The 22,417-nt window shown below is 39.1% G+C and overlaps 1 protein-coding gene across 1 annotated transcript in view; it reads left to right on the forward strand.

Annotated features, from left to right (window-relative positions):
* Positions 1-22,417, forward strand: part of SLC22A16 (solute carrier family 22 member 16) — a 59,436-nt gene that overhangs the window by 29,354 nt on the left and 7,665 nt on the right. The window contains exons 4-7 of the mRNA XM_021008228.2: positions 4,822-5,365; positions 9,863-9,990; positions 14,644-14,753; positions 17,214-17,313. Of these exons, the coding sequence (XP_020863887.1) occupies positions 4,822-5,365; positions 9,863-9,990; positions 14,644-14,753; positions 17,214-17,313 (882 nt within the window). The remainder of the gene's footprint in view (positions 1-4,821; positions 5,366-9,862; positions 9,991-14,643; positions 14,754-17,213; positions 17,314-22,417) is intronic.

The raw sequence follows: 22,417 nt of genomic DNA on the forward strand, positions 1-22,417 counted from the left end.
TTGTGAGTACTTTTTTTTCCTTCTGAGGAGCCTGTTGTTAAATATTTTGAACTACCCTGGAAGTATTCTCTTTCCTAGAGGGCTGTTAGATGGGTTAGTTGGCTTTTTGGGGTTCCTACCATTCTTAGCATTCTAGAAATCTATTCATTCACCTGTCAGTCTGCCAATGAAAGATGAAATCTTCTCCCTATTAGCCCTCGTGTACTTCAGAAGCCATGCTGCCAAAATGTAACCACTCTATCTTCAGGAAAAGAAACTGTTGGCTTTTGTAAGAAGATTGAGAAGTGGTGTGCCTAGTTTCTGTTTCTAACTCTTCAGCTATTCCCAGAGACTGTTTTCACTTTCTTATCCCAAAATGGCCTATATTCCCTATGACTTTATTTTGCTGTATATAAAATTAGAATCATTCTTTTAAAAAAAGTTTTATTGATGCTTTTAAAAATAACGCTGTTACTTCTCAATGACTGTTCTTCTCCCCTTCTTTCTAATTGAACCCTCCCAGGTAACAAGTACAGTTAAGTGAGTGAAATTAAAGCTGATTACGTCTGAGAATGCATGCTGTATTCTGCATATGAAGTCTACCAGCCCTCTAAGAGCTAGGAAGAATGGGTTAATGTTAGTCCTCTGAAGTCACTATTGGTTACTGCAGTGACTACAGTTCTAAAGCATTTTTTTGTTTGTTTGTTTGGGTTTTTTTGGTTAGGCAATGGGGTTAAGTGACTTGCCCAGGGTCACACAGCTAGTAAGTGTTATATGTCTGAGGCTGGATTTGAGCTCAGGTCTTCCTGAATCCTGCACCACCTAGCTGCCCCCGAAGCATTTTTTTTGCTGCTTTCCTTTACATTATTGTGCTCTTTGTCTTTCACTTTTGATCTAGCTCATTTTGCTTTGAATCAGTTCCTATTCATGTTACTGAATGTCTCTGAATTCTTCTTGGAATCATTCCAAAGCTGGAATCTCCCAGCTTTGTTAAATTAGAATTGACTAGTCAACTGTGCTTGTAGAGTTCCTGAGAGATAATCAATTTGTAAAGGAGTGGAGTGTAATAATAATAAAAATTGGCACTGCAAGCTTTGCAAAGGGTTTCCTTGCAGCAACCTGGTACAAGTTTAATTTCTCCATTTTAAAGAAAAGGAAACTGAGGAACTGATATGTTAATTGACTTGCCTGTAAACACAAAGGTAATCCTGAGGCGGAATTAAAATCTGGTCTTCTGACTTGTTTTCTCAACCTTTTTAGAAGTAGCTAGGTGATAAAGTAGCTAGAGTGCTGGCTCAAGAGTCAGGGAGACTTGAATTCAAATCCAGTCTCAGACACTTGCTAGCTGTGCGACCCTGGACAAGTCCCTTAACTTTTCTCTGTTTCAGTTTCCTCAACTGTAAAATGGAGATCATGATAGCACCTACCTCCTAGGTTGGTTGTGAGGATCATATAAGATATTTGTAAAGCACTTAGCATAGTTTCTGGCACTTAATAAGTGCTTGATAATGCTTTTCTCTTTCTTCTGTTTTCTTTAATTCTCATGGGTATTTTTGTTTATGAAGGACACACAGATGGCTCAATTTTCTAAGCCTAGAGATCGAGACAGTAGGAAGGAGAGTGTTGATGTAGTGAAGAAGAGGTAGTTCTAGTAAATGTGAATGGTACTAATGCCTGACTCATGGGCTAGTCTACAGGATAATAAATTGCTAATGAAGGGAAGATGGATGAAATTTGTCCATTATTTTTTATTCCTATGGGCAGCTAAGTGATACAGTGGATAGAGCACCAAGCTTGAATTCTTCCTGTCTCCAGGTTCCTGACTCCTGACTCCTGTTGATCCAGCCTCAGCCACTTACTAGCCATGTGATCCTGGGCAAGTCACTTAACCCTGTTTGCCTCAGTTTCCTCATCTGTAAAATGAGCTGGAGAAGGAAAGGGCAAACCACTCCAGTATCTCTGCTAAGAAAGCCCCAAATGGGATCACAGAGAATCAGATATGACTAAAATGACTGAATAAAAAATTTTCATTCCCAGCAGCAAACATTTATTGAACGACATTTGTGGAGATGTAGGAGGACACTAGATGAGAGATTAATATAAATGGACATTAATTAGAAGCTAGCTAAAACAAATTCTATAGCATTTTGTTTAAAAAAAATTAATGTCTTCTAACATTTATGTTTACCAAAAAATGTATTATATATTTTTGCTATTTTGTGATTCTCTGCCTGCTTATGGTAAACCAATGGAGGGAGGAGAGTGGTATATAAATGAATGAATGAATGAAAAAATGAGAAAGAATTTGTTAAATATTATTCATAAATGAAAAATATTAAGCACTTATTTTCAATCTCTTTCTGTCTACTGACTACTTCACTACTGCCTACAAATGCACATCTCTCCCCCATCCTTAAAAAAAATCCTAATCTGATCTGTCCATCTCCATTAACCATTATCCTATATCTCTCCTCACTTTTGTAGCTAAACTCTCTGAGAAGGCTGACTACAATTGGTCCCTCCACTGACTTTCCTGTCACTGTCTTCTTAACTCTCTGCAGTCTAGCTTTCAACCTCATCATTCAGCTGGAACTCAAATCCTCTCCAAAATTATCAGTGATCTCTTAATTGCCAAATGTAAGGACCTTTTCTCAGTCTTCATCCTTCTTGCCCTCTCTGTGGCCTTTGACCTGGTCTATCACCCTCCTCTTCTTCTTTTTGTGTGTGGAGGCAATTGAGGGTAAGTGACTTGCCCAGGGTCACTCAGCTAGTAAGTGTCTGAGGCGGGATTTGAATTCAGATCCTCCTGACTTTAGGATCAGTGCTGTCCACTGCGCCACCTAGCTGTCCCTATCACCTTCTTCTTAATATTTTTTTCTCTCTAGGTTTTTGTTACTTCGCTCTCTCCTGGTTCTCCTCCTACTTGACTGGCCATTCCTCCTCCATTTCCTTTGCTGGATCTTCTTCCAGCTCACCCTTGGGTGTTTCCCGAGGTTCTGTCCCAAGCTCTCATTTCTTCTCCCTGTAGTATATTATTTCACTTAGTGATTTCATCAGCTCTCATGGATTCAAATATCATTTCTATGCTGTTGATTCTCAGATTTATTTGCTGTCTCCCGACCTCTAGTCTCAAATCTTCAAATGCCTACTGGACATCTCAAATTAGAAGCCCTATAGACATCTTAAATTCAGAATGTTCAAAACAGAACTCATTATCTCCCCCTTCTTCCTAATTTCCCGGTTGCTATTGAGGATATGATTGTCCTCCTCATTAGTGAGGCTTACGACCCAAGGGTCATCTTGGATGAATCTCAGTCTTTTTTACTCCTCATATCTAACTTGTCACCAAGTTATTCTACTTTCACTATCTACCTTGTATAAGCCCCCTTCTCAAGATTCCTATCACCCTGCTCCAAGCCCTCATCTCCTCATTGTAATACTCTAGCTTGCTAGTTGATCTCCTTGCCTTATGTTTCTCTCCACTCTACTCAACTGTCAAATGATCTTAAAGTGCAAGTTTGACTGTACCACCATCCCATTTAGTAAACTCCCTATTATCCCCAGGATTGAATAAGACATAAATGTTCGTTTTTGTGTTTGGCTTTTAAAACCTGGTTCCTTCCTACCTTTCCAGTCTTACATCTTTTGTTGTGGTTGTTGTGCAGTTGTATCAGACTCTTCATGACCCCATTTGGGTTTTCTTGGCAAAGATACTGGAGTGGTTTGCCATTTCCTTCTCCAGTTCGTTTTACAAATGAGGAAACCGAGGCAAACAGGATTAAGTGACTTGCCTAGGGTCACATAGCTAGTAAATGTCTGAGGCTGGATTTGAGCTCAGGAAGATACATCTTGATTCCGAGCCCACTGCTTGATGCACTGTGCCACCTGCCTGGTCTCCAATGTGATGAAATGACAGTGGCCTCCTTGCTGTTCCTTGCAGTAGACATTTCATCTCCTCACTTCCTGTGTTCACTGGATGTCCCCCGTGCTTAGAATACTCTCCCTTCTCATTTCTGCCTCCTGACTTTACCTTAGCTTTCTATAAGTCTCAGCTAAAATCCCACCTTCTTCAATTTCAGTGGCTTCCCTCCGAGCTTATTTCCAATTTATCCTGAGTCTATCTTGTTTGTATGTAATTGTTAAAACCACCTTAGACTTTCACTTCTTTAACAGCAGAAACTGTTGTTTGCCTCTCTTTGTATCCAGTGCTTAGCAAAGTGCCATGCACGTAGTAGGCACTTAATAAACTAACTTGACTTATTACGGCTATGTACACTGCATTCTGGGCAGCTAGGTGGTACAGCCAATGGAATGCTTGGCCTGGAGTCAAGAAGACTCATCTTTCTGAGTTCAAATCTGGCTTTAGATGCTAGCTGTATGATTCTGGGCAAGTTACTTAACCTATTTGCCTCAGTTTCCTCATCTGTAAAATGAGCTGGAGAAGGAAATGGGATCATGAAGAGTTTGGACATGACTGAAACAACTCAGCAACATGCTGCATGCCCTGCAAAAATAATTACTAAGTAAACATAAAGGAGGGAGTTAGAGAGATGAGTGAGAGGATATTTATGTAAAGAAGGGTAATCCCCCTAATTTAGGAGAAAGGAGAAACTTGAATGCTGTTTGCAAGTAATTAAAGTGAAAGAGAATTGAATGCTGTTTTAAAACTTCCAAAATCTTTTCTTGTCATTTTTTCTTTCTTCCCTCCATAGCGTGATTGTCATTTACAGGTGGATGGTCTCCATTATTAGAGTAAAGATAAACATAATCTTCCCGGGCAACCCTTCTTTCTTTATTAAACTGTGCTGGCTGAACTAATGTCTCTTTCTTTTCCCCACCCAGGCTGCCAGCGGCTATCTGGTGGTGGTATTTGTTTATGTGACAGAATTCATCGGTATTAAAGCACGGACATGGGCATCTATGCACGTCCATGCCTTTTTTGCGGTTGGCATTATGGTAGTGGCTCTGATGGGATATTTGGTCCGGACCTGGTGGCTCTATCAGATTTGTCTTTCCGTGACAACTCTTCCCTTTGTCTTATGCTGCTGGGCTTTGCCTGAAACACCGTTTTGGCTTCTCTCAGAAGGAAGATGTGAAGAAGCGCAGACAGTAATTGATATGATAGCAAAATGGAATGGAACAAGCTCTTGTAATGTGTCTGACCTGCTTTTGGTGGAACAGGGTGGTGACATTGGCACTGCCACTGAGAATGTCATGTCTGGACCCAAGAGTCACAATATACTTCATCTGTTTTGTAGCTGGAATATTGCAAGAAGGACCCTCACAGTCTGGCTCATTTGGTTTACTGGCAGTTTGGGATACTATGTATTTTCTTTGAGTTCTGTTAACCTGGGAGGCAATGAATATTTAAACCTCTTCCTCATAGGTAAATATTGACCCAATTCCCGATGACAGTCATGAGACTAGTTAATCACTTGGGAATTTCAATAGATCTGTATAGTATAGTTTTATCATCCTTTTATTCCAAGAAGATGACTGCTAACCACATTATCATGGCTTCTGTCTGATCTCAGAAATGTGATTTATTTTTACGTTAGCCATTTAGCCAGTGAAATGACTTTTCCACCTTTGCCTGCCAAATTGCAGTAGATAAAATTGCATGTTATCATGCTACTTAACATGAGGCATGTTTTATTCCATTGCAGTGGCATGATAGAATTGCTTCCAGTGTTACTATGGTAGTCCTCAACATGCCAGTCCCAATTTAGACCAAAGTACAGATTTGTAAACTATTGAAAACTTAGTAGTCCTCATTTTCTGCCTGTGCTATGCCGCACTCCTGACTATTTGTGGGAAGATTTATTTGCATTGTGGATTTTCCATGCAAAATCTTGAATTCCAGTTATTATTACTTTTTTGGTTTATTAGGTAGTTTATTGTCATAATGGGGATTCTGTTTATTGTATGGGGAACCAAAAAGATAGCTTTTAAGACAAATAATTACTGGATTCCTTTGTTCAAGGAATGGGTGAAACAGCAAGTTTGTAAAAGATGGCCCATCTCTGCTTCAGACTCTTTTGTGAATCTGTTTGGGAAATGCTACACAGACTTGGGCTCAGATCCCAGCTATGTGACCATGACCAATTTAATCTTCCTTTCAAGACCTCAGTTCCATTTATAACCTGGTAATAAAGGTATCTTGTGGGGTTTTCACAAGGAAAGCCCTACATAGGTTTCAAAGTCAAGGAATAGGAAGAAAAGGAGAAGACAAGGGAGACATTTGCTACATTGATTAGTGGCATAAATTCCCAAATGATCAAGCACTCCCCATGTAATCACTAAAATTCTTTCGAAAGCTGGATATAAATTATTTTGGCTTATTTATTGTCTTGCATCATTCAACGTCTTTGCCATTCATGCAGATTATTGAGCAATGATTGTAGTCAATTTTTCCCCCCAATCTGCATAGTACATAAATCTTTGAAGTTACAGATTAGGTATTTATTTTCTGAAATTGCTTGGGCATGGTTGTGATTCCCAGTCTTGGTCTTTTTGACGCACTGGGATATATCTGATGATCTCTGGATATGTTGTGATATGTTCCTATTTCTCAGAGTAAAATGTTAATTCTCTTTTCAGAAAGGCTGGAGGTCACAACCAAAGAGGTGGGCATTGTTCATGACATAGTCAGGGTTCAGACCCTAAGTGGAAAGACAAAACTAACAAATACATGCAGACAATGCCTCTACACCCTAACCAATCAGGACCACCTAGGAGTATCACTAATTTCTCTTAAGCTATTAAACATTCACCACTCTCACCTCCCCTCAGCCCAGCTTCACATGACACTAGAATGATTATCAGTGCCTTAGTATATTAGTATATTGTTTTGTAGCTCAGAGAGCCTCTGAGACTAATAGCACATGTACTACTCAAAGAATCCATGCACAAAATAGTTACACGTGTGTGAAACAAGGAGGATCTTCTCCTCAGAAGGTCTATTTATTTTTCACTAAAAAAAAAGTTAAAGGGCACCTTCTGTTCTTCAAACAATATCTTATTTTTATTAATAGATTTTATTTTTACGTCAAATTTGTTTGTGAATATATATTCTTTTCCTATCTCCCTACTGAGGCACCTAGGGGCAAGTAGATGGCACTGGGCTTGGAGTCAGGAAGAACTGAGTTCAGACCTGGCCTCAGGCACTTACTAGCTTTGGGATCCTGGACAAATCCCTTAACTTCTGTTTGCCTTGGTTTCTTCAATTGAAAAATGGGAATTGTAATGGCACCTACCTCACAGGCTTGTTGTGAGGATAACATGAGACAACATTTGTAAAGCATTTAACTCAGTGCCTGGCACATAGTAGGTACCTAATAAATTATTTTCTCTGTCCCCTCCCTACTTAACAAATCATCTCTTGTAACAAAAAGTAAAGGAAAGGTCTTTGGTGTTTGTTTAGGAACCCCAGAATATTACACTTTTGCCACTAAGGCAATTTTTTTTGGGGGAAAATTCTTTAGAATGATAAAAATAGTATTATTAATTTGTTCAACTAATATCACTCAGTAATTATTAATCAGTATGGTTTTTGTCCTCTAGTTTGGCATTCTAGTGTGAGGGCTAAGACCTGTATGCAAATAATTACAGTATAAGGTAGCCTAGGTTATGTTATCTATCACCCTCTCCTTTTCTCTATCTTCTCTCTACCTTTTCCTCTCTTTATTTAAAAAAAAAAAACACCATACACACAGAACTTGTGTTTTTACATTACCTGTATTTCAAAATATATCTCTTTTAGCTTGGTGGCACAGTGGATGGAGCGCTGGACCTGGAGTTAAGAAGACCTATGTTCAAATCCAACCTTAGATGCTTATTAGCTACGTAACCCTGGGCAAATACAGGGGTGGGGAACCTTTGGCCTCGAGGCCACACATGGCGCTCTAGGTCCTCAAGTGTGGCCCTTTGACTGAATCTAAACTTCACAGAACAAATCCCCTAAATAAAAGGATTCGTTCTGTAAAACTTGGACTCAGTCAAAAGGCTGCACCCAAGGACCTAGAAGGCCACATGTGGCCTCAAGGCTGTAGGTTTCCCACCCCCGAGTCTTAACTTGTCTCAGCCTCAGTTTCCTCTTCTGTAAAATGAGAATAATAATAATAATAGAACCTTGGTCCCAGGGTTATTGTGAAGATAAAGTAAGATATTTGTAAAGTGCTTTGCAAACCTTGAAATGCTATATAAATGCTAGCTATTTTTATTAAACAGTCCTCCCTCAGAAGACCATTGAAGAAAGAGTCTTAGTAGCCACCCTTGGTGAAGTTTTCTGGTGTTTGGCTATCTTTGTTGTCCAGAAATTCTTCTCGTAATTAATAAGCTCAAACCTTTCGGTAAAATTTCTTCTTTCTCTTTGATATAGTATCAGGGAGTCAAAGAGGTCCGTACTAGGAGTCAGAAGGCTGAATTTGAATCCTCATTTCCTAAATGTGTGACCTTGGATGAGTCACAATCCCTGAATTAGTTTTCTCCTCTGTAAAATGGGAGCTCCTAGCTTATGATTCCATGATGCTGTAAAAATTTTTGTTGTTGTTCAGTTGTTCCAGTTGTGTCTGATTCTTTGTGACCCCATTTGGGGTTTTCTTGGCAAAGATAACTGGAGTGGTTTGCCATTTCCTTCTCTAGCTCATTTTACAGATGAGGAAACTGAGGCAAACAGGGTTAAGTGACTTCTCTAAGGTCACGTGGCTAGTACGTGATCTGAGGCCAGATTTGAATTCAGGAAGATGAATCTTCCTGACTCCAGGCCCTCTATCTATTGTGCTACCACAATTGTTACAGAAATATTTATAAGCTAGCTTCCGGCCAAGCTACATTGCTTGGAGGACCCACTTCCTGTGACAGTGGCAGTGAAGGTTTTTTTTTTGTATTGGGCAGGAGGGATGAACATGAGGGGAAGAGTCCCTTTGGAAAGATTCACTTGGGATCCCAGGATTAAAGGGTTTGCTTTGTAGCTAGAATTTATTTTCCCACGAAAATGCTATCCTTATTTAAACCTTTGTTAAATTACAGGCAGAACATCTGCAAGTTTAGAGGATGTCTTTTCCAAGGATATGATTATTATTCCAAAATCAATGTTTGCAAAAGGGTCAGAAAAACCATGGGCCTGTAGCCAGCAGCCTAAATAGAAGTGAATTCAGTTAAAAATAGGTTCAGAAGAGTTCTTCATTTCATGTCAGTCATAGGAGTTACAGCTGGGAGGAACCTTACACTCATCTAGGTTCACCTGCTCACTTTGCAGATGGAGAAAGTGAGGTCTAGAGACACTGACTTGTCCAAGGTTAGACAGACAGGGGCAGCTAGGTGGTGCAGTGGATACAGATCTGGCCTTGAAGTCAGGAGGACCTGAGTTCGAATCCAGCCTCAGTCAGGTACTTGACACTTCCTAGCTGTGTGACCCTGGGCAAGTCACTTAACCCTGATTACCTTACCAAAAAGAAAAAAAAAGATTCTACAGACAGTGGTATGTAGTAAGATTTGAATCCTGGTGCTTTGACGTCAAATCTAGAGTTCTTCCACAGGGGTGGGAACCTCAGCTTCTCTCTTCTTTTCGACAGATAGAAGTCTGTCTTCTTGCCTTTGTTGTTCATTTGTTTCAGTCATGCTCCATTCTCTGTGACTCCATTTGGGGTTTTCCTGGCAAAGACACTGGCAAAGATTTGCCATTTCCTTCTCCAGCTCATTTTACAGATAAGGAAACTGAGACAAACAGGGTTAAGTGACTTGCCCAGGGTCACAGAGCTAATAAGTGTCTAAGGCTAGATTTGAACCCAGGTCTTCCTGACTCCAGACCTGGCACTCTATCCACTACACCACCTACCTGCCTTTATCTTATTCTACAGTTTGCTAAATTTTCCATTGGCAGGTGCTGTGGAACTCCCTGCTTATGTTATTGCCTGCATCGGAATGGACCGAGTTGGAAGAAGAAATACTCTGATGCCATTTCTTATCTCTAGTGCCCTGATCTGTGCCATGATTATGCTGATCCCTCAGGTGCGTGGTCATCTTAAATCAGTGGTTCTCCAACTTTTCTTGGTGTAAAGCTCAGTATTCCTTGCTGGGAGGAAGCGAGACACACTGAATGTTTAAGCTGGCACTGTAGGAGAATTGGGTGACTGTCACTGGTACGATTCCCTTTCTGTGAGAGCAGAGATCTTTGTCAGTTCAAGGTCTGGTGTATTTCAAGGTGAATGCATACATAATATTAGGGGTGTTTTATTTATTTAAAAAAAATAGTACTTAGACTATTCATGCTGGCTAAGTAAAATTCGTATTAAATTATTTATATATTTCCTTTTATATGAAATAGTATAACATCCAAAATTTTATGGCTCACCTAGCGAAACTCACATCTTATATTTAGAGAACCACTTCTTCAATCGTATTTTCCAAGAAATGAGTCTGCCATTTGGATAGAGTGCTAGGCCTGGAATTAGGAAGACCTGAATTCAAATCTAGACTTAGGCACTTACTAGCTATGTGACCCTGGGCAAGTCACCTAACCCTGTTTGCCTTGATTTCTTCAGTTGTAAAATGGGGGTAATGACAACATCTACCTTAAGGGGTTGTTGTGAAGATCAAATGAATAATATTTGTAAAGCACTTAACATAGTGTCAGGCACACTGTAGACACTACAGAAATGCTTGTTTTTCTGTTGCATGTATTGAATTAGAGGTAAAGGAAAGTAAGTGGGTTTATAAGCATGAGCTTTCTTTCCATAGTCAACAATAGATATTATAAAGAGATTGGGAATATTTTAGTGATAGCTGCTGTGCTCATCAAGAAATAGTGTCAGCAGGTGCAGCAGATAGAGCACTGGCCCTGGAGTCAGGAGAACCTGAGTCAAATCCGGCCTCAGACCAAACACTTGACACTTACTAGCTGTGTGACCCTGGGCAAGTCACTTAACCCCAATTGCCTAAAAAAAAAAAGAAAAGAAAAGAAAAGAAAGAACTAGTGTCAGTAGCCATTAGACATTAGAAATATATGACATGGCATGATCTAGTAGTTCTAAGCGATTTTGCAATTTTTTGGAAGCCAAATTACTTGAGATTTAAGTATAACTTCTATTTAGAGCAGGACTGAAGTTCATCCAATTAAAAAGTGAGGATCAATGGTCAGTTTGGTTGAACTGCAGAGTCAAGGAGGCTGAGGAATACACAGTGAGGTGGGAAAGATAGGTTGGGCCCAAATTGTGATGTGCCAGACACTGTTCTAGGCAATGCGGATATGAAGGTAAAATTAAAACAATTCCTGCCCTTAAGGAGCTTCTACTCTGTAGGCTAGGACATATACATAGATAAGTAAGAATAAGATAATCTGTTTAGTGAAAGAGAGAAATAACTCTAGGCAAACAGGAAAGGCTTCCCAAAGTTGGGAATGGGCTCTTGTACTGAGCCTTGAAGGAAGATAAGGCTTCAGAGAGGCAAATTTGGAGGACAGAATTTGTTGTAACTGTTGAGTTATGGCAGAGGTGAGAAATGAAATGTTCCATATGCGAATAGGTGGTAGTCCAGTTTGGCTGGAATATAAAGTACATAAGAGGGAATAATGTCCAATAAGCTAGAGAGGGAGGCAGAGAACCAGAATGGAGGGCCTTAGATGTCCTGAGGGAGTGAATGTTTTATCCTGGAGGCAGTAGGGAGCTACAGAAGGCTTTGCCCTTCAAGATTGAGAGAATATATATTCTCTTTGACTGTATTTCCCCTTTAAATGATAATTATCCCAAGTCTACAGTGAAATTGTCCAAATTTAGGAAGTTCCACACAGCTGCCAAAATGATTTTCCATTAGCCCAGGTCTGACCCTACTATTCCTCTACTTAATCGACTGCAGTGCCTCCATGATAAACTATAAACTCCTGTTTAACTTTTAAAGTCCATCTCAGTTTGGGCCCAACCTATCTTTTCCACCTCACTGTGTATTCCTCAGCCTCCTTGACTCTTCAGTTCAACCAAACTGACCATTGATCCTCACGGTCAACAGTCCATCTCCAGGCTGGTTCCCTTTGTACTTACCTTTCCTGATGTCCTTAACTGCTACCGCCCTCTCTCCCAAACTACCCTCTATTTAACTACTTTATATTTATTCTTTTTATATTTACTTGGCATCTACTTATAGATGCCCTTGTTGCTTCCCTGTTAGAATGAAAATTCCTCTTAGGGATTGTCTTGTATCTGCAGCACCTCACACAGTACTACTTGGGGATAGAATTATACTGATGGATGACCCAGGCATGGTTACAATGCTTTTAATGTGAGCCTTTTTAGACTGTTCATTTCACTTGATCTCCAATAGGCAGTATTTTCTTCCAAGTTCTCCATACTTTCTCTTTTCAAATTATGGAACAGGTTTCCCCCTTAGGAAATCACCTCTATAAGGCTGTGCTTTTTAGCACTGGCTTTGTGACACCTTCAGTTGTATCTCCAGTTGTCTCAAGCAGTGTTGTGATGTTTTCACATTCTCAAAATAAAATATATTCTAGTTTAATTCACTTTAATTTGCTTTACTAGGGGAAAGAAGGTGCCGTGTAACACTTGTGCATGTAATAATAATAATACCATTAATAATATATATAGCTCTTTAAGGTGTATGTGTGTACTTTGCAAAGTATTTTATGAATATTATCTCACTTTATCATCCCAACCTTGGAATGTAGATGCTATTACTATCTCTTTCATAGGTGAAGAAACTGAAGCAGAAAGAAGTGAAGTGACTTATGTAGGGTCACATAAGTAGGAAGTGTCTGAGGCTGGATTTGAACTCAGGTCTTCCTGATCCCACTATATTATTGTTGCTGGGCCACAAGTGAGGAAACTGAGGCCCATAAGTATTGAATGACTTGCCACAAATTTGTACTCTGATGAACCTGGGATCCTATGACTTTTTGAGAGCCCTTTTAGATCAGTGAGTATAGGTTATACTGCAGTGGTAATTAGCCCTCATATCTGGGAGAGCAAATGCACCTCCCAAATTACCTAAATGTATCCAAGGAACCCAAGGAATTATTTTTGGTTTCCAATTTGACTCAGAAAACATTTGTAAAATGCCTACTATGTATGGATGCTAGAAATATAAAGAGGAATAGCAACACAAACCATGCCTGCAAGGGGTTTACGTTCTTTTTTTTTTTTAAATTTGGAGAAGCAATTGGGGCTAAGTGACTTTCCCAGAGTCACACTGCTAATGAATGTCATGTGTCTGAGGTTGGATTTGAACTCAGGTCCTCTTGACTCCAAGGCCAGTACTCTATCCACTGTGCCACCTAGCTGCCCCTGGGAGTTTATATGCTTATAGGAGGAATTGTTGTTCAGTCTTTTCAGTCATATCCAACCCATTTGGGGTTTTCTTGGCAAAGATACTGGAGTAGTTTGCCATATCCTTCCCCAGTTCATTTTGCAGGAGAACAGGGTTAAGTGACTTGTCCAGGGTTACGTAGCTAGTAAGTGTCTGAGACCGGACTTGAACTCAGGAAGATGAGTCGTCCTGGCTCCAATCCACTGCACCACCTAGCTGCTTGAGGAGGAATACACCATGCAAACAAGTATAATCCAGGGTAGAGTGTATTAGGGGCAAAGGAGAGAGCCAGAGTGCTCTAAGAAAATTTGAGGGCTAAGAAAATGCATTCAGGTGGAAGGGAATGGAAAATGTACCATGGAAGAACTGGCACCTTTGGTGTGCCTTAAATGAGGAGGACTTGTGGGCGAGCTGGAGGAATGAGGAAGGAGAATGTTCTGGGTCAGAGGGGGTTTGCTGCATTAATGAAATGCTCTTCTATTAGGTGGGAGCATGCAGAATGAGAGCAGGGTCTAGCTTGGCTGCGGGGCAATTCCTGAGGAGGGGAATAAAGCTGCAAACTTATTTTGGAACTGTTTTGAGCCTTACATATACCCATCCGAGTTGCTATTTTGTCCTAAGGTCAATAGGGAGCCACTGAGGATTTTGCGCAGGGGAGGGATGTAGTCAGAGCTGTGCATTAGGAAAATCATTTCAAAGTGGGGCAAAGGAGGCATTGGAGAGAAGGAAGACGGAAAACTAGGTACAAAGCTTACAAAATAGTCCAGAAGAGAAGTGATGATGCAGGTTTGCATTGGTAGGGAAAGAATAAGCATTTATTAAGTGCCTACCATGTGCCGGGCATTGTGCTAAGTGCTTTGCAAATATTGTCTTATTTGATCAGCACAGCAACACTGAGAAGTAGGAGATATTATTAGCCTCATTTTACAGGTGAGAAAATTGAGGCAGAGGTTAAGTGACTTGTCCAAGGCCACACAGCTAGTAAGTGTCTGAAGCAGGTTTTGAACTGAGATCTCTCTGACTCCAGATGTACGTTCTATCCATTTCACCACTTAGCTGCCTCTAGGCTCTAGGCACCCCTGGGTGGTGACAGAAGGAACAGGAAAAAGAGAGAGGCAGCCTGAGGTAGAGACAAGCATGCAGGACTTGGAGTTAGGAGATCCTTGGGTTAGAATCCCAGTTCCAGCACTTGTTAGTGACAATGCGAATTGGGTTCTCTGTCAGTTTCTTCATCTGTAAAATGGGGAACCAGTAGAACTCATCTTTCAGGGTTGTCATGGGCTTCAAAGAAGATAATGAGTCCAAAGGTCATTGCAAACTGAGAATGACCCATTTGCATTGTTTCCACAGCATTGCAGTGTTTTGAATGTTTTGGCAAATATGGCAGGAAAGTTTGCCATCGGTGTTGCATTTGGCCTCATTTACCTGTATACGGCAGAACTGTATCCAACATTCATAAGGTGAGAGTTGGTGATTTAGCTTGCTGTTTTCCTCTGATACTTCAAGGTGTGACTTGTTTATGGGTACTGCCTTTCCTTGTGCAGGGAATGGCTCTCCACTACGCCTCAGAAGGGGAGCTTTGTGATTTATTATGACTAAAAATTGGTTGTTCTCCCACACTGACCAATCTGGTGATGATCCTCTCTGAATTCCTCTCGGCTTGTTGCCAAATGATGACAGGTGACAGACATCCAAGTTGCCAGGCCTAAACTCACAATCTTTTCAGTTCGTAAGTCACTTGATAGGGCATACCAGGGTTTGCACTCTGCTGGTGTAGTCACTAAGAACCCACATTCGCCTCCACTCCACAACGAGACATTGAAAGAGGACTTTAGGGGGCGTCACAGTGAGGCATCATTTGTTTAATTGGCTACTCAATAAACAGATGTCCCAGATATCTTTTATATAGAAAGAGAGCCCGAGGTAAAAGAAATTCTGGTGTATTATAACTCTAAGGTTGTGGTTATTTGTCAGTCACCAAACATTTGTTAAGTACTTACTATGTGCCAGGCACTGTGGTAAGTGCCAACATTTATTAAACACCTATTGTGTGCCAGGCACTGAGCCAAGTGTCAACTATGGTTCATTGACACTGAAAAACTAAAAAAAAATGTTTTGAAACATTTATTTTAAAAATCACTTTAAAAAACCTTTAAAACTCAGTTGTCTTAGATTTCTTCTAGCTTTAATTCCCAATATCCTATGACAGCCTATATTTCTTATACCACAGGAGGCCTATTTTCTCATGATATATCACTGCTGTTCTTTTAATATTTGACAAACTATGATCCTAAATGTAGAAACCTTTCTTATCTCGTGGGCTGTACCAAAACAGACGGTGGCCTACAGGGGGTAGCTGGCTATACCCCCTTCTAGATGAAAGCAGAAGCCAGTGGCGCTATTATTCCTCGTATTCTGAGGTCCTTAGGCCTCATTTGTGAACCTAGATATGACTGTAGGCAGGAAAGAGGGTGGGACAGATCCAAGCGACATGCCCAGTTATAGAGTATAAGGAAACCCATTCACATTTAATGAGATGAGACCTAATCCTGGGACACTTACAGATTCTGAAAGTTCTTTTTGTAGGGCATTTTCTATAATTCAGGACAAGGAAGAATTCAATCAATCTCAATTGGCTAAGGAGAAAAGGGATTACCTTAAGCCGCTAGTGTGGATGTGTGTTACTCGTAGTTGTGCTGTGTGGTCATAGGAGATGCTGTGCTGGAATTGGAGACAGGAAGAGGTTTGATTCCTGCCCTGACACTTAATTAGTTACATGACCATGGGCAAGCCACTTCATTTATCTCTTCAAGCCTCAGTTTTCTCATCTATAAAAGGGGAATAATGAAAGTATCTTCCTCATAGAGTTGTTATAAGGTCAGCTTTGTGATATGCTTTCAAAGCACCCCATCAACCAGCATTTATGAAGTGTCTATTAAAATGGCAGCTGGTATGAATTTTAATAAAATAGATGGTCTCTTTTCAACTAGAGGTGCATCCTACTTCAAGAAAAAGTCAACAGGTGAACATTTGAACTTGTGAAACAGTACTGTTTATTAGGGAGAGATAACTAACTTTATTTATTTATTTATTTTGTGAGGTAGTTGAGGTTAAGTGACTTGCCCAGGGTTACACAGCTAGTGAGTGTCATTTCTAAGGCCAGATTTCAACTCAGATCCTCTGGACTCTAGGGCCAGTGCTCTATCCACTGCGCCACCTAGTTGCCCCTGAATAATTCACTTTAAAAGAAGCTTTTTTACTTTACAAAAAATGTATTAATGTTCTCTGTAGTTAGTGGTCATATATTTAAAATGCTACCTGACATGAAAGAAAATCAGATTTATGTACAACTTTTCAGCTACCCACAAATGCTATCTGTGACTCTTGTGGTTGTAAAACCTCATGCACTGGCTTTATTTCGTATCTATATTCTTGAAAAATCTTGTCTTAAAATTCCTTCTGAATTCATCTAATATTTCTCTTATGTCCTTTTCTCCACCAAAGTCCAGTGTCTTTCCAGGCTGTGGAGGGCTCTCTGGATTCAATGAGGCTATGCCAATGGTGTGTGAATTCTGGAGAACCCTACCAAACCAGACACACTTCAAGCATAGGCCCATTGTAGGTCTACAGGCCATGGCCTAGGCTAGCTCATTGTCAGAAAGCCAGCCATTAGGTGACAAATATTTCCTACCACAGCAACTCCTAAAAAACCTCTTTTGAAGATGTTGAGGGGACTGTGAACTGTGGGGGTTGAGGGAAGTCCGTATATCATGCAGTTTGGCCTATATACTCCTTCCACCTATGAAACTGCAGCAATGTTCAAATATTCTTCCCAGAATAAAAGCCAGTTTTCTGTCTTGTATCTGCTCCTTACTTCCTGTGCTGTTGCTTTCTTAACATTTTTTTTTTAACATTTTTAGGTCCCTTGCAGTAGGAAGTGGTAGCATGATGTGCCGTGTGGGAAGCGTGATTGCACCTTTCTGCGTTTACCTCTCAAGTGTGTGGATCTTCATGCCACAGGTATCAATTGACAGCATTTTATTGATAATGCTAATTTAGAATTTAACAATAGTAATCAGTGAGATTCTAATAAGTTGATGGTTTAAAAAAAAACACTTTTAAAAAATTATTCTCTTTTCCTACTCCTAGAAATGATCATGTCTTTAAAAAAAAAGTTTTATTAGTGCCTGTTTTTATATCACAATAATTTTCAGATGTAGGCAAGCCTCCCCACCCCTGTCCTCTGGAATTAAATCTTCCCTCGTAACAAAAATAGATGAAGCAGAATGAGACAGTGACTACCTGTGAAAGCGCATGCAGCAGGGTTCCCCCATGGTCCCTCATCAGTCTGCTAGGAGGAGGCAGGTAGTGTTCATTATTCTCTTGAGTCAAATTTGGTTATTACAATCACTCAAGTTTGGATTCCTTTTACAGTTATTAATATTTACATTATTATGATCATTGTGGGGGGCAGCAAGGTGGTGAAGTGGATAGAATGCCAGGCCTGGAATCAGGAGCACCTGAGTTCAAATCTGACCTCAGACACTTACTAGCTATGTGACCCTAGGCAAGTCACTTAACTCTGTTTGCCTCAGTTCCACATCTGTAAAATGAATTGAAGAAGGAAATGGCAAACCACTCCAATATCTTTGCCAAGAAATCCCCAAATGGAGCCATGGAGAGTTAGGTCCGGCTGAAATGACCCAACAACAACAACGATGAATCATCGTGTATATTATCAAAATGATCATCTTCTCATCACTTCAATAGGTCTGGAATCAGGGTCTAGTCTAGGCAAATCGGGTGGCTTTGTTCTTTCTCACCTCCCTCTATCCCTTGCCTTTCTCATGTTTTGTCGCATCATAGCCAGAACAAATTCTCCTGTGGTCAGACACTCTCATGCTTACCTTTCACCACCCAAGGCTAAGTATACTTTGCCTCTGTCATCGAAACAAATCTGTTCTGTGGCTGAACCCTTCAGGCTCCAATTTCTCAACTATTATTATCTGATAAACAAATCCTTTCAATGGCTAATGTGCCAAGAGGGGAGGTGGATTTCTCTGAAGTAACAGGTATTTATTTTAACTATAGTTTTCTGGAGATAACTCTACTGCTATTGTCTAACCTAGCAGAGTCAGAATGCTAGGGATTTTAGGTGGGTAAAAAAGGCATTATTAAGCAGGTTGGTCTTTCAGTGTTCCTCAAATTGGAATTTTTGTAGGTAGCTGCAAAGGGAGAAAGGAATTGAAACTAGAATTAATGGGTACTTTTAAAAGATTGGAGGAAAATAATATTTAGAATGAAGAACATACCTGAAAAAGCTCAAAATCAATGAGGCAGCTAACAACAGGCTAATCATTGTATAAAACAGAATTGTAGACTCCACAGGACAGCTAGAAAACAACAAAAACACCATAAAATATTGAGATTTAAATGATTAAAGTCAACAGGTTAAGACTTTTACTGACCCCCCCCCAATTTAAAAAAGCAAAAATTTTTTAATACTATGTTCCAGGAAATTGTTCAATAAAACTTTTCAGAATGAACAGACTAATGATTAAATGTAAATAGAAAGGATCAACATAACTCTGACAAAGAAAATTGTTGTTCAGTCATATCTAACTCTTTGTGACCTATTTGGGGTTTTCTTGGCAAAAATACTGTGGAGTGGTTGTTCAGGGTCACACAGCCAGTAAGATTTGAACTCAGGAAGATTCATCTTCCTGACTTCAGGCCTGTACCACTTAGCTGCACTGACAAAGAAAATGGCAACATTCAATTCTCCCAGTTAAGATAATAAAATTGTATATTTAAGACTAGGAAAAAAACCCCTCAGAAGTCATTCAGTCCAATACCCCTTTCCCTTTCCCAGCCTGTCCTTTCCCCACCATTTTACAGATGAGGAAACTTACTCAAAGCAATTAAATGATTTGACCAACATCACATAAATATAAAGTGGAGGAGCCAAGGTTTGAATCCAGTTTATAGTTAAATTTTAATACTCTAAAGAAAAGAACAAAAATCATATAAGTTATCAAAAGAAATAACCATACCAAAGAATATCAATTGTGGACTTCTCAAAAAAAATGTAGGTTGATGAGAAAAAAATATAATACATACAAAATTGAAATGTAGTGGGGAATTTAATTTATAGAGACTTGTTCAAACACTTTAGTGAAGTCTTTAAATAATTAAGCATTCAAATGCAAAACAAAAATTTTAAATAACTAATATTTCTCGAATTAACAAGAAATAGATGTTAATGAAAAATGTGACTGTTTTATATAAACAAGGAAAAAAGGGAAAAATAAGATGAGTACAAAGGTACATGAGAGAATAATTCCCAGGGAAAAAGGAAAGCTTCTGTCTTTGAGAAAGAAGCCTAAGTTAAAGAAACATACTAATCTATTACCAGTATAAAACAAGAATTTTGATTTCGGTTTAGGTTATTAATAACAACAAAAGTTTTCTGAATTGTTATTCAATTTATGACAAGGAAATGAAATGCCAGAAGGAAAGAAGAATCTAACAATTGCAATGCTAAATATAAAATGAATTCTTTAGTAAAAAGAATGAATTCTAGAATCGCATAAAATAGAATTTAACAATATGTTGTTTTCCATTTAAGTTAGAGAACTTTGTATTTAATATAAAAGGTGTTATAAAGTTGCCATGCTATTACAAAGTCACAAAAAACAAGAATAATATGGAAAATGTCAAAATCAAATTTTAACCAGAAAGTATTAGAAAAGATAATCAGAGATACTATGTTATGCTGTAAGTTTCTATTCAAATGAGAGAAAAATCAATTTAAAATATGGATGTACCTAATAATTCTTCAATAAAATTCATAAAAGAAAAGCTGAGGGTATTATAAAAAGGAATAACAAAAAAAAATAGTGAGAGATTTCAATACCCCACTATCAGAATAGGGCAAATCAAAAGAGAGGAAAAATAAGAAAAAAAATACAGTGCCCAACAGAGTAATAAACTAGATGGGGGTGGAACCAAGATGGCAGAATACAGGCAGCAACCCAGCTGAACCTTTCCAACATTCCCCTCCAAACAACTTTAAAATAATGCCCCAAATCAAATTTTGGAGTGACAGAGCCAATAAAAGATCAAAATGAGACATTTTCCCAGCTTGAGACAACTTAGGAGTCAGCAGGAAAGGTCTGTGACACCAATGTGGAAGCTGGCCCAGAGTGCAGAAGCACTGCCTTGGAGGCCACTGTGAAAGCAGCAGCAGCAGCAACTTTGGGAGCTCTCAGCCCAGAGACAGTAAGGGGGTCAGACAACTGGTCAGAAGGAGATTACAGGGGACCCTTTGCTGGCACTGGGTGCAGCTGGCTCTGACTGGTGACTCTATTACTCATATGCAATTCTGGGTCACAGATTTAGGGCAGCGAGGAGTGCTTCTGGTTGGTCACAAGGGTGCTGGGGCCTTGGTCTCAGTTCCAAGGCAGAGAGGAACACTAGTGCTTGTGGCTGCAGGGGAGCAGGAGCCCTTCTTGGGTAAAGATAAGAGCTGAGACCAGAAGAGAGCAGTGATTACACCTCTCCCCAAATCACACCATCTTGGAAACACTGAAAACATGCAAACTCTCAGAACTAGCTACAAAAACAGCAACATGAAAAAGCCTGAAGCTTAGAAAAATAGCTTCTCACCTCCAAGTGAGCAGAGGTCAACTTTAACATAAAATTCAAAGTCAAGAAATAGGTTGGAAAAATGAGCAAATGATAAAAAAAAAAAAGAGAACTTGACTATTAAAAGGCTACTATGGTGGCAGGGAGGACTAAAATATAAACTCAGAAGACAACAACGTAAAAACTGTTATGAACAGAGCCACAAAGAAAAATGCTAATTGGACCCGTACCCCACAAAAATTCCTGAATGAGTTTAAAAAAAGAAATCAGAGTGGTAGAGGAAAAATTGGGAAAAGAAATGGAGTCATGCAAAAAATATATATTAAAAAATGGCTTGGAAAAAGAGGCACAAGAAATAACAAAAAAACTAACACCTTAAGAAAACAGAATTGGCCTAATGGTAAAAGAGCCATAAAAATTCACTAAAGAAAAATACTCCTTAAAAAATGGAATTAACCAAATGGAAAAATAAGAACCATGAAAACCATTTACATAATAGTCATAATAGTGTAAACGAAAATAACATGGAAAGACCCCAGAATTTTGATCAAGGCAGTGACAAAGACTTCAGAGAAATTGATAGTGAAACATACTGCCCACTAAATAAGTGTACAAGTAAGCATACGTTTTTAGACATGGCGAATACTTGACCATACTTATTTGTTACAAGGAAGAGTTCTACTGTGGAGTACAGGGAGCAGCAAACCGTTGGGAAATTAAAATGATGTTTAAAAAGAAGAGAGAATCAGAAAAAAAATTTTTTTAAAAGGAAGGCTCAATGAGGAGGGTGAAAAAGGATACAGTGGGAAATGCAGAGAATATGGAAACAAAAGCTATTGATGAAATGGATTTTTTCAGTAAAGGAAGGTTCTTTATAAACTATCAAAAACAAACAAACAAACCAACTAGATGCAATTGCTATGTGGAGAGAGCTTAATGGGGAGAAAAGACTCAAAAAGAAGTAGAGGTAAATGTGGAAAAGAAGAGGTTGTATACATTATGCTTACAGATCAGAATGCAATAAAGTTAACGGCAAATAATTATATAATGCGTGAAAGGAGTAGGCCCATATGTAACCAAGGTAATTTTATTAAATGTCAATAATATAAAATTAAGAATATTTAATATAAAATAGAAACATTAAATTTCCTGAGCAAAAGAAGAAAGCATAAGAATATTAACATCATTACATAAAAGATTATTACAATACAGACATGACATTTCAAATCCCATGGGATGCAGCCAAAGCAGTACTCAGAAACAAATTTAAAGCCTGAATGTCAAGATAAAAAAGTTGAGTCTATACTTCAAAAAAAACCTAGAAAATGAACAAAGCAATATACTAACAGAAAAAGAGAAATAAAATAAGATAGAACAGAATTTAACTAATTGAAATAAGCAAATTAAAATGATAAATCCAAAAACTTCATAAAAAGAGAAGAGAGTTACCCCCAAATGATTACAATGAAAAAGAGAA

This window comes from Phascolarctos cinereus, unplaced genomic scaffold (assembly GCF_003287225.1).
Source record: "Phascolarctos cinereus isolate Bilbo 61053 unplaced genomic scaffold, phaCin_HiC Scaffold_5;HRSCAF=322, whole genome shotgun sequence".
Classification (NCBI taxonomy): Eukaryota; Metazoa; Chordata; class Mammalia; order Diprotodontia; family Phascolarctidae; genus Phascolarctos; species Phascolarctos cinereus.